The following is a 12,729-nucleotide window of genomic DNA, read 5'->3' as shown; positions in this document are numbered from 1 at the left end:
ATACTCCTCTCCTTCCCCAACATCTCCCTAAACAATGTAGAACTTACACTTTTATATCGACTCCAGCATTGTCGAAGTAAAGCCAAGCAAGATTACTAAAACGCTTTTGAGGCTGTGAGGTTGCGACACTGGTATCTAGGGTTTCAGTTGCAGAACATGTGTACAAGCAAAGCAGCCAAGGGTCATGCCAGCCTCCACAGCTTTAGTAAGCATAGTCCAAAGGAGTCTAAAACTAGACTTAGGAAACATCACTAAGGTGGCAGAAAAGGCAGTAAGGTGAAATTTCGGGAGACCAGATTATGGACAAAGGTCTGAAAAAGGAAATCAGGAAGCTGAGAAGGGCTCAAAATTTGATCATTTAAAAAAAGTCACTTTCAAAAAGCTAAAGGCCAGAAAACTGGTATAAAGATGGGGAAAAGCATCATACGGAGCAGGGCAGTCCTTAAGTCCTAATTTTAAGGCATTAAGCTTTAAAAATGTGGTAGTCAGGCACAGTGGTGCACTGCGTAAGCTTCAGGCAACATGCTACAAGCAGAACCTGGCACAGGAAGACAGAAGTCTTCATAAATTCACAAGTGAAGGGGTGCTTCCTTCAACCACCAGTAACGAAGGTATTTCCTGAGGTTCAAAACATATACCTTACTAAAAATTCTTATTATACTTACTATTTTAAGTAACAATTCTAACTGCAGAGTCGTGGAATAGACTCTAAAGATAAATCTTTCTGCCTACATGTTCTACTTGCCACAGCTTATCTCCTCATCTTCCTCTCATAAAGTCAGTAACTCTCAGGGGACAAGGGGGTGGTGAGTACACAGGGTGGGAGTACACTCAGAAGCCCCTTAAGGCTTTTTAACGCCACACAGCACTCCAACTCGCCTTCTCCTGGAGAATCACTGCATGTAATGAGATATGACTGTTGGGAGTGCCTGGTGCCTGTGTGTGAAGGCAGACACAGGGAGAGAACTACTGCCATACAACCTGCGGATCTCTAAAATGTAAGAATTAAGCAGAAGTTTTCATTTCGCTGTCACTTATTAATAACTTATTTTCATGCCTTCCAGGTACTTTCACATCTATCTCATTTGAAGTAGCCAATACTCCCTCATTTAGTGGCAACTGCATGCTTCCTCATAAACCTGCGCAGAGCAAAATGAAGCCATTGCTGTTTCAGGTGAACCAATAAAACAGTCAGCTAAAATTTAGTTCAACAGAAATATTTGTACTTGAACAGATCTCAAAGTTCTTTGGAACCTCTAAACCACTGTATAAATTTAAGATGATACTACTATGGCCTACAAGACTGTGAACGCCTTGAGACAGGAGCCATGTCTCATCCTAGATCGTCCATAATTCCCTGAACAGTGTTTTGTACACAGCGGGTTCTTAATGAATGGAATGGATTAGTTTATAATCATTGTTTACTAATTAACTCATTCAATATTTCTTAAGCAGTGAATGCCTATTCTGTGTCAGACTCTGCGCTAGCTCATATGTTTTTTAAGTGACACTGAATTTCAGCCCGTACACTGGGTCACCAAAGCCCTGGTGGCGCAGTGGTTAAGGGCTCAGCTGTCAACCAAAACGTCAGCAGCTCGAACTCACCAGCCATTCCTTGGAAACCCTATGGGGCAGTTCTACGCTGTCTTATAGAGTCACTATGAGCTGGAATGGACTTAACGGCAATGGATCTGGTTTTGGTTTTAACAGAAAAGAAAATGATCACCATTTTTGTTTCCTTTCTCTTATTCCTGATTATTATCTTGACTGGGATAATACTTCTATTAAAAAAAAAAAAAAAACCTACTTCCGTCTAGTCGATTCCAACTCATAACGACTCTATAGGACAGAGAAGAACTGCCCTGTAGGGTCTGCAAGGAGTGCCTGGCAGATTCGAACTGCTGACCTTTTGGTTAGCAGCGGTAGCACTTAACCACTACGCCACCAGGGTTTCCAAATATAGCATGTTTTAATTTTCAAATGATGGGATATATAAAATGTACATAACAATAATATAATGTCTAAAATTTATTTTCTTTCTATGTTGCCCCGAAACAAAATTCTAACACAGCCATGATACTGAAAATAAATGATTATTATTTGATGCTCACTTGGTAACAAGAGCTGGATTGGAGCTTATGACTGAAAGCATCTCAGCAACAGGATTTTTCTGAGCAAGACCAAGCAGCAACTGACCCCTAGTTTTGACTACTAACTTTTATTTATAGTTGCACCAAATTTTATAGTCTTTCCTTAAACACTAAAACAAGCACGTTAAATTGTGATAACACCATGGTAAACAATATTTGTATGGCAGTCAGAATTTACAAACGGTTTTCACAAGCTACATTATCTCCTTTAGTCCACAAAACACACTGGACAGATGAGACAGTGGGGGTTCCAAACTGCGGGATGTTCTGCCAGTCCAAAGAGCTGGGGTTCGGAGTCCAAACCTAGGTCTCCTAATGCCCTCAGTCCAGTGCTCTCTTTACTCTACCACAGCTGCTTCCTTCCTATGCCAGAGCTTGGAAAGTTGGACAGACTGAAAACATGAAAATAATAAGTCCATGAAAGCTTAGACAACAGTAGACATTGGTTATCAAAACTGTCAGCATAGTCTCAGGAAAAAACAAAGCTCTTTGTTTAATGAGACCAAAACTGGTCAGATGTTGAGAAACAAAATGGGCAATAGATGTGTGAAAAACAATTCAGGACAGACCTAAATTCCATGATCAACAGAAATCTGGTATTCACGAATCCTCAAACGTCATAACTTATATCCAGCCCATTTGTTCTGTTTTAGAAATAACTGGAAATCTCCTAAAGTTCTTCCTAAAAACAGAACTCTGTTTAGAGTTTTGTAAACTTATTTTTAATTTAACTCTACTTGGGGAAAAACTCCCAATTATGATCTCGTCCTTCAGTCCAACACTCCATAATAGAAACGAACAGATAGTAAATTGAGACCCTCATTTAATGTATGATGCTACAACGAGGAAAGACAGGTAGAAATACATGCAGGTCTTTTAACTTAAAGAACGCCAAACAGAGGAGGGTAAACATATTTGAGAGCTGAAGTATGTTGATTTTTTATTTTTTACAGATGAAACAGAGTAACCTGCATACGGTATTTGATATTAAACTCTTAGGGTAAGAAAATTCAAATTCCAAAAGAGCGCTGGTAAAATAATGTCTCTTCATAGACAACTATTTCACTTTACACTGATTCACACTGACTGAGTGCCTACTGTGGGGCACGTACTAAACGGGACGTAATTGTTCAAATCCAAAGAAAAGTTGCAAGACAGCAGAAAACATGTGAACAATATGGGACTCTCAATCTTCTTGCTATAAATGGAGGTACCTCATGTTACCGTAAATAGCAGCCATTCAAATGCCACAGTCCTCCATAGTCTACCCACTCTGTTTAATATACTTTTTTTAATTCTTGTGTCACTATCAACATGAAGTCATTCAAATCTTTTTCAACAACCAGGTATGGTTATTAAAAAAAAAAAAAGCCTTCTTTTATTTAAAAGTTATAGTGTGTGTAACTTGAATTGAATAGACTTTTCCCTACCCATTAAATCTGTTGGAAGAATTGTTTTTCTTTTTATAGTTTTAGTTAAAATGGTCAGGTTTGGTCGATTCAGCATGGATTTTGACCTGTTTCACTCACTGCTGTATCCTTAGTGGCTAGAACAGTGCATGGCACATAGTATACACATTTGTTGAATGAATTAATTATTCCTATGATCTATGGCTCATTACGTAAGGAGATATCCAAGAACTTTTTGAGTTCTCAATTCTTTTCAACTTGAAAGAAGGAAAACAACCTCAAATGCTTACCCCAGTTGCTTAGGAAAAGCACTCATTCCATGTGTAAACAATGGCATGTGCATAAGTGTACAGTTATGCTAAGACAACTTGGGTGTCATCAGTCACCTCACATACTTCTCTAAGTCCCACAGCTAGAAGAGCTAAATTGTAAAACACCATGAGGACTCAATTAAGCCTCTCTCTGCACACTGAGAATTCTCCTTTGCCAACTAATTACTTCTCCGCTGAAATAATTTATCAAGGCGAGTACCATTTAGAATTAACATTGTGAGAATAACCAGAAATTACAGTCATACACAAATTCTACTTGGGGAAGCTTTCATTGCCACTAAGTTGCTCCATGAACCTGTTGTCTTTCTCCCCGTCAGAGTACTGAATTTAATTTCTATTTAAAGGGACACTACTTTTCTTTTTGGGGAGTGAGGGAGAGGGGATTGGGGGAACGAAGTTTGCAGAAAATCCCTAGTAAAAGGTTTGAAGAAAACGATCTGCTTGGAATTATCAAAATATTTGCTGAGAAAATGCTCATCAGCCCCTCTCCGAGTCTGGAGCCCGGCCACAGGGCATGATTTGGGGGTACTGGCTTCAGCCCACAGTGCCAAGTTTGAGATCCCATAAGGGAAGTAGAAGGCGAAAGAGGAGACAACGTGGCCACCAGCTCAGCTTGCCGGCAGCCCACGAGGACGAGGGGCCACTGTCTGCTCCTAACTTTGGCTCGGGAGCCAGAAGAGTGGAATCAGCCTTTCCCCCAGTGCACACGCTCCACGCGCCTCCGCGCTCCGGCCGCCAAACTCCCAGGCGAGAGCTGGGCTCAGGGGCCGGCGGCGGCCAGCCGGGTCCCGGGAGCTGCCCTCGGGCCCGGCGGCGCAGACTCGGGGCGTCGGGCGGGGAGGGGGCTCGCCGCCCCTCCCCCCAGCGGGCCCGGGCCCTCCCAACGGCGGCGCGGCGGCTCCCTCACCCCGCGGCCGCCGCGCCCTCCCAGCCCGGCCGGCCGGCCCTCGCCACGCCCCGCGGCCCCGGGGCGGCCCCCTGGCGGGCCGGCGAGTGGCCCCCGGGGCAGCGCTCCTCCGGAGAGCCCCCGGCGCGGGCGTGCGGCCTAGTCGGAGTTACATAACGGGGCCGGGCTCCTCTGGAGCCGGTCGGGGGCCGCGGCGCCCATGTCCGGCGGAGGCGGGAGCGCCGCCGCTCACCTGCCGTAGATGCCCTCGGTGATCCGGTTCCGCTTTAGGGGGCGGCGGAGCTTACTGCAGTCGGCGTTCCGCCGCTTCATCCTCCCGCTGGGGGGCCGGGTGCCCGCGCCGCCGCCGCCGCCGCCGCCGCCGCCGCCGCCGCCGCCGCCGTCTCTCACCCCAGCCGCCGCCGCCGCCGCCGCCGCCGCCGCCGCCGCCGCCGGCCCGCCCCACTTCGGGCCTGGACTCTACCCCTGGGGCCGGTCACACAGACATGGAACCAGCGCCCGGGGGGGAAGGGGTGGGACGAGGAGGGGGTTTTAGAGCCACCTCCGCCTTCGGAAACAAAGAAATGACAATTCCGGGGCCCGCCCGCCCCAACACCAGCCAGCCGCCTGCCCCGCCTTCTCGGCTCCGACGGACGGCCCTGGGGGCCAATCAGAGGCGCCGCCTCTACACGCCCGGCCAGTCCCAAGGCCGGCTGAGGCAAAACGGACTCTAGAGCCCGCCTCTTTGAAGGACAGAAGAATGCACCAATCCTTATAATGTCTGGGTCCGCCGCTGGACCTATCAAAAAAGATTTAAATAGAGGCTTATAAATAGGCCCTATAAATATAACATCCTATATTATGCCTCGTTGAGAAGGTACATTTTATTATTATTGGATTGCGTTTCATTATAACTCATACCAAAGCATACCGTGCTATATTGCATTGTACGCTCTCATCTAGCGGCATATGAAATCGGGAGGCCTGGGTGTGCGGCATGTGGTGTTCCTGCGCTAACATGTGCTTCAGTCAGTCGCGTCATTATGTAAGGCGCTTGCAGCATCCTCCCCAACCTGGAGCATCCCGGGAGCAGCGGCGGGGGCCCTTTCGGCGGATCCTGGAGCGCTTGGCCAAGCCGGCCGCAGCAGCGTGCGATGGGGGTACGAATGACAAAGCAAACCCTACACACACACACACACACACACGCAGACACACACACACACGCAGACACACACACAGAGCAAACACCACACACACACACACACAGAGCAAACAACACACACACACACACACAACACACACACACCCCCTGCCTGCTTCCCGCGACATGGTGACAGCGCGACGGCCAATCGCCGGAGGCGGGGGCGGGGCCTCTGCGGTCCCGCCCCCTGGGGTCGCGTCACGGGGGCGGGGCTGTGGGTGTGCGCGACGTTGCTCGAGGCAGCTAGGGGCAGTGTGGCGGTGCGCTCCACGGGGCCGGCGGGACGGAGGGCTCTGCGTGGCGGGCTGGACGGCTGCCGAGGGTGCTGGCGCCGAGCGTAGGCCTGGGGCGCGTGTCCGCCCCTGAGCGGAGGGCTAGGGCGGGACGTATTGAACGCCGATTTTGTGCCCTGCACGGTGCTGTACGCTTTGCATCTACTTTCTCTTTTGCTTCTCATACCCCCCACCCCCCGTAATGTAGGTATCGCAAAATTAAAAAAAGACAGCAGTTTTTATTTTTTAGGAAAGAAGAATGTATGTCATTACAAAAAACTAGGAAAATGTAGAAAAGTAAGCACCTAATAACAACTGGAGTGGGAAAAAACAAAGCACTCATGGGTCTCATTATCTTAACACAACCCCTGTTAGCATTTTATTGCATTTCCTTTCTTTCCAGTTTCCCCATTAATGAATTTATAATTGTTATTCTTATTAAAAGGAATAGTGATCATACTAGAGGTTCAATTTTGTGTCCTGCTCTTTATTTAACAAGCATTTTATCTGCTTTATGCACATGAATATTTCTGATGGTTACAGAATGTCCTGTCAAGTGACTGTACCAGCTTAACCATTCACCAACAATGGGATAGTTAGGGATCTTCCAGGAGCACATTTTAAAACTTCTCGGGAAATGGATGCCATCTTGCTCCATCCTGGGATGGGTGGACCTCTCCCTGCCCTGTGATCACACCCATAATCAATGCCCACCCTAAGGAGGAACTTGTAGTTTATAGCAAATGCTATATCTGTATATCAATAGATGTTCTCTGTTACTTTCTCCTGCTCACAAAACTTCAAAGAGCACCCAGTGCTGTTCTCTATCATGGCATCCAGAGCTGGTCACAATCAGTGCCCAGCCTCCTTTTCTAGGCAAGCAAGCCTTACTTTTCACTGTCCTTAAACCCACTTCAAATTTATCTTCTCACCTTCCTGCCTTTGCACCCACACAGAGTATCTCCATCAGTGCCACTGCTTATTTGTGGTTTCTTGGGTGAGGTTTGTCCGTTCACCTAGCCAAAAAGCTTCTTGGGGATTGGATCCATACCCTATAGAAGATACAGTTTAGAAAAATGACAGGAGTACATGCTTTTTCAGACCAAGGTTGAAATTCCAGCTTGGCCACTTACTAGCTTGGGCAAGTTACTGAATTGATCAGAGCCTGTTTCTACTCAGGTTTGTTTTAAAGTTTGAAGGACAATGAACTTTCAGAGCCAACCATGCGGTAGACACTTAATAAATGGCAACTGCTGTTAACAGTATAGCTGTTCATCCCTCACTTCTACTCCAGCATGTTGATAAAGTGGCACTGAGAGACCAAGGATTACAAACTCTGAGAGCTCAAAGTTTCACCAAGGCCTGCCTGTTGCTGATATGAATGGAATGCCGTGCTGGGAGGCAACAGAGAAAGACTTCAGCTACTGAGGCAGATTGGTTCATGGAGAGGATACAGGTGGGACCTGATTCACTATGGTTGGAGGCTTGAAGCCACAGACCTGAATAGGCCTCATCCTCCTGACCATAAGGGTCAAGATTGCCTGAGCATGAAACTAAGACAATCAACTGTATCTGTGGTCTTTTCCACTCCCGCTGTATCCCTGTTGTCTAGCACAGTGCCATGGCACATTGTGGAATCCATGGGTGAGTATCCAGGGAAAAGATGAGAGAGACACTGGAGACATATGCCAGCTTTCTGGAGCTCACTGTCTAGACTGCCATCAAATAGTTCCTGACAAGGCAAGTGCAGAGGATTATGGGAGCATGTGGCTGAGAGTTACTGTTGGGCTCTAGGGCCACATGGGAACAGAGAAAGGGCAGAGAGAATCTCAGAGCGATGGCCTAAGAAGAAGTCTGGAGATCTGGAGTCCTGGGTCCCAGTCCCAATTCGGATGCCAACTCTGATGCTGTTGGTTGAATTACCTGCCCATCCTGTGCCAAAATCCCCTTTAGAGACACTTCGGCTGTTGTTGTGTGCCCTCGAGTCAATTCTGACTCCACATGACCCTACAGGACAGAGTAGAACTGTCCCATAGGGCTTCCTAGGTTATAATCTTTATAGATTTTCACTAGCCAATTTTTCAGAAGTAGGCTGCCAGGAACTTCTTCCTAGTCTGTTTTAGTCTGGAAGCTCAGCTGAAATCTGTCCACCAAGGGTGACCCTGCTGAAGAAGAATTGATGCCTTTGAATTATGGTATTGGAAAAGAATATTGAATATACCATGGAACACCAAAAGAACGAACAAATCTGTCTTGGAAGAAGTATAGCCAGAATGCCCATTAAAAGCAAGGATGGCGAGACTTCGTCTCACATACTTTGGACATGTTATCAGGAGGGACCAGTCCCTGGAGAAGGACATCATGCTTGGTATAATAGAGGGTTGGTAAAAAAGAAGACGACCCTCAATGAGATGCATTGGCACAGTGGCTGCAACAATGGGCTCAAACATAGCAATGATTGTGAGGGTGGCACAGGACCAGACAATGTTTTGTTCTATTGTACATAGGGTTGCTATGAGTCGGAATCACTCAAAGGCACCTAATAACAACAATCTTTAAAGGAGCAGATTGCCAGGTCTTTTCTCCCACAGTGTGGCTGGTGGATATGAACCACCAACCTTTCAGTCAGCAGCCAAACACTTAACTATTGATCTACCAGGGCTCTTTAGGAGACACAACTAGCCCTATGTTTAGAAGCAGGTCATGTTAGTCCCTAAAAACTGAGACTCAGAAAACAAGGTCACATAATTGATATGGTAGAGCAATTTAGTAATAGGCACAAGCTTAGCAAGATCAAGCTCTGAGGTTATAGGCAAATGCTATGGTGCCTATAGATGGCTATTGGTGGTTGGGGTTGTTGATTTGGTGGTTGGCTGGGGTGGGATGACAGGAATGGTCTCCTTGCCAAGAGCCTAAGGACAAACCAGAGGAGGGCAAACGGACCTCCATTCCCTTCTCTCTCGCTCCTCTTATCCTAACTGAACTCTCTTTTTTCCTCCCCTACCCTAGCCCAAGCCCCTTTGGCCCCAGCCAAGAGCCAGCTTTTCCCCTCTGGCCCTTAGGGATTCTAAGAGCGCAGAACTGGGCTAACATGAGCCAGGCCTCCAGTCAGGGTGTACCCCTCTAGCTCCCGACTCCTCTACCACCAATCAGGAAGCAGTGGAGATCAGCAGTAGCCATTTTACTGATGAGAAAGACAGAGAAGGGAAACAATTTGCTCTCATTGAAAAGACCAAAGCCCAGACAGGAATTCAGGTCTGTCTCTCCTCTCCTCCTGGAACTTCCTGAAGTGCAAGGGGTTAGGATTTGCACTCAAGCTTCAGCTGAGCCCAGAACAGCCCTAGAGAGAGATCATTACACTTTGTTTCACAAATAGTGAAATTGCATTCCCACTTCCTTCACCAACTTCAATCCCCCAAGCCAACCAGGTAGGGCTGGTCCAGCTTGCCTGGGTTTTGTCCATGTCCCACAGGCATCACTAAGTCCAGACATTGAGATGGCCACCTCTTCTACATGTTTTTCTTTCCTCAGAGAACTCTGTTAATGGAAGATGTTCGCGGTTGTGTTTAGAGCCGAGACCACTGGGAAACAGCCCATTTATCCCACAGAGGGGGTTGGTCAAACAAATTGTTATACATCCTTACCATGGAAGCAAGTGTATCATAGATAATGATTATATATGGCACTTATTACATGGTACTACTCTAAGTACAATAGACGTTTTTATTTAATCTGCACAATAACCTTACGAGGTAAGATGATTATTGGATCCATATTACCCATGAGAAAGCTGTGGCACAGAGGGCCTAAGTCACTTGCCTAAAGTCACACAGTTAGTAAGCAACACAGCTAGGATTCAAACTGAGGCAGTTTGGTGCCAGAGGCTGGGCTCTTAGCCACTATGCAAGAGTGTTATAGAAAGATTTTCCAGGTTTGGAAACTTTCATGATATACTGCTCATGAGAAAAGCAAGTTATCAAACAGTACATGTCATTTTAGTAGAGAAAAAATTAAGACATAAACCCACATGAATAGAAAAAATCTGAAAGGATATGCAATTAATCCTTATTATTCACAGATTCTGTGTTTGCAAATTTGCCTATTGTGGTTAGGTGCCATCCAGTCAACCCTCTATGTGTAGTGGATTGAAACATTGCCTTGTCCTGTGCCATCCTCACAATTGTTGTTATGCTTTTGCCCATTGTTATAGTCGCTGCATCAATCCATCTCATTGAGGATGTTCTTTTTTGCTGACCAACTACTTTACCAAGCATGAAGTCCTTTTCCAAGGACTGGTTCCGCCTGATAACATGTCCAAAGTATGTGAGACGAAGTCTTTCCATTCTCGCTTCTGATGAGCATTCTGACTGTACTTCTTCCAAGACTTGTTCATTCTTCTGGCAGTCCATATTCTTTGCCAACACCATAATTCAAAAGCATCAATTCTTCTTCAGCCTTCCTTATTCATTGTCCAGTTTTCACATGTATATGAGGCGATTGAAGATACCATGGCTTGGGTCAGGCATACCTTAGTACTCAAAGTGATTTCTTTTTGACACTTTAAAGAGGTCTTTTGCAGCAGATTTGCCCAATGCAGTACGTTGTTTGATTTCTTGACTGTTGCTTCCATGGGCATTGATTGTGGATCCAAGTAAATTGAAATCCTTGACAAATTCAGTCTTTTCTCCATTTATCATGATGTTGCTTATTGGTCCAGTTGTGAGGATTTTTGTTTTCTTTATGTTAAGGTGTAATCCATGCTGAAGGCTGTAGTCTTTGATCATTAGTAAATGCTTCAAGTTCTTTTCACTTTCAGCAAGCAAGGTTGTGTCATCTGCATATCACAGGCTGTTAATGAGTCTTCCTCTAATCCCAGTGCTGTGTTCTTCTTCATATAGTTCAGCTTCTCAGATTTTTTGCTCAGCATACAGATTGAGTAAGTATGGTGAAAGGATACAACTCTGACACATGCTTTTCCTGATTTTAAACCACGCAGTATCTAATTGCTCTGTTAGAATGACCGCCTCTTGGTCTATGTTCAGGTTCCTCATCAGCACAATTAAGTGTTCTGGAATTCCCATTCTTCGCAATGTTATCCATAACTTGTTGTGATCCACACAGTCGAATGCCTTTGCATAGTCAAATAACACAGGTAAACAATCTTTGAGGCTATAGCCTCTGGACACCCTGCTAACTCAGAGCTGAAGCCACTCCTGAAGTCCATCCTTCAGCCAAAGATTAGAGAGACCTATAAAACAAACCATAACACATGCGGGAATGTGCTTCTTCGTTCATTCAAGTATATGAGACCAAGTGGGCAACATCTGCCCAAAAACAAATATGAGAAGGTAAGAAAGGACAGGAAAGGACAGGAAAACTGAGAACCCAGAGTGGAAAGGGAAAGGAGGAGAGTGCTGACACATTGTAGGGTTGCAACTGATGTCACAAAACAATTTGCGTATGAAATTTTAGAATGAAAAACTAATTTGCTCTTTAAACTTTCATTAAAACACAGTAAAATTAAAAAAAAATAGGTAAACATCTTTCTGGTATTCACTGCTTTAAGCCAAGATTCATCCAACAGCAGCAATGATATCCCTCATTCCGTGTCTTCTTTTGAATCTGGCTTGAATTTCTGGCAGTTCCTTGTTGATGAACTACGGCAACCATTTCTGAATTATTTTCAGCAAAATTTTACTTGTGTGTGATATTAATGATACTGTTTTATAATTTCTACATTCTGTTGGGTCAGTTTTCTTTGGAATGGGCACAAATATGGATCTCTTCCGGTCAGTTGGCCAGGTAGTTGTCTTCCAAATTTCTTGGCGTAGATGAGTGAGTGCTTCCAGCATTGCATCCATTTATTGAAACAACTCAATTGGTATTCCGTCCGTTTCTGGAGCCTTGTTTTTTGCCAGTGCCTTCAGTGTACTTCTTCCTTCAGTACCATCAGTTCTTCATCATATACTACCACCTGAAATGGCTGAATGTCAACCAATTATTTTTGGTACAGTGACTCTGTATATTCCTTCCATCTTCTTTTGATGCTGCCTGCATCATGGAATATTTTCTCCTTAAAAAAAAAAAAAAAAAAAACTTGAGGCTTGAATTTTTATCTTCAGTTCTTTCAGCCTGAGAAATGTCAAGCATATACGTCCCTTTTGGTTTTCTAATTCCAGGTCTTTGCACATGTCATTGTAATACTTTACTTTGTCTTCTCAAGCCACTCTTTGAAATCTTCTGTTCAGCTCTTTTACTTCCTCATTTTTTCCACTTGCTTTAGCTGCTCTACATTCAAGAGCAAGTTTCAGAGTGTCTTCTGACATGCATTTTGGTCTTTTCTTTCTTTCCTGTCTTTTTAATGACCTTTTGCTTTCTTCACATATGATGTCCTTGATGTCATCCCACAGCTTATCAAATGTTTAGTGTGTGAAATCTGTTCTTAAGATGGTCTCTAAATTCAGATGGGATATATTCAA

At 45.1% G+C, this 12,729-nt stretch overlaps 1 protein-coding gene across 2 annotated transcripts in view; it reads right to left on the bottom strand.

The window, feature by feature from the left end:
• The window catches only part of MACO1 (macoilin 1), a 65,996-nt gene extending 60,858 nt beyond the window's left edge, over positions 1-5,138 (bottom strand). For both annotated transcript variants that reach the window (XM_064281488.1, XM_064281489.1), the window contains exon 1: positions 5,031-5,138. In XM_064281488.1, the coding sequence (XP_064137558.1) occupies positions 5,031-5,110 (80 nt within the window). In that variant the 5' untranslated portion in view covers positions 5,111-5,138. The remainder of the gene's footprint in view (positions 1-5,030) is intronic.
• Positions 5,139-12,729: the final 7,591 nt, after the last annotated feature.

Source organism: Loxodonta africana, chromosome 3 (genome assembly GCF_030014295.1).
Source record: "Loxodonta africana isolate mLoxAfr1 chromosome 3, mLoxAfr1.hap2, whole genome shotgun sequence".
NCBI lineage: Eukaryota > Metazoa > Chordata > Mammalia > Proboscidea > Elephantidae > Loxodonta > Loxodonta africana.
The sequence above is the reverse complement of the archived record's forward strand: the minus strand, read 5'-3'. Positions and strand labels throughout refer to the sequence as shown.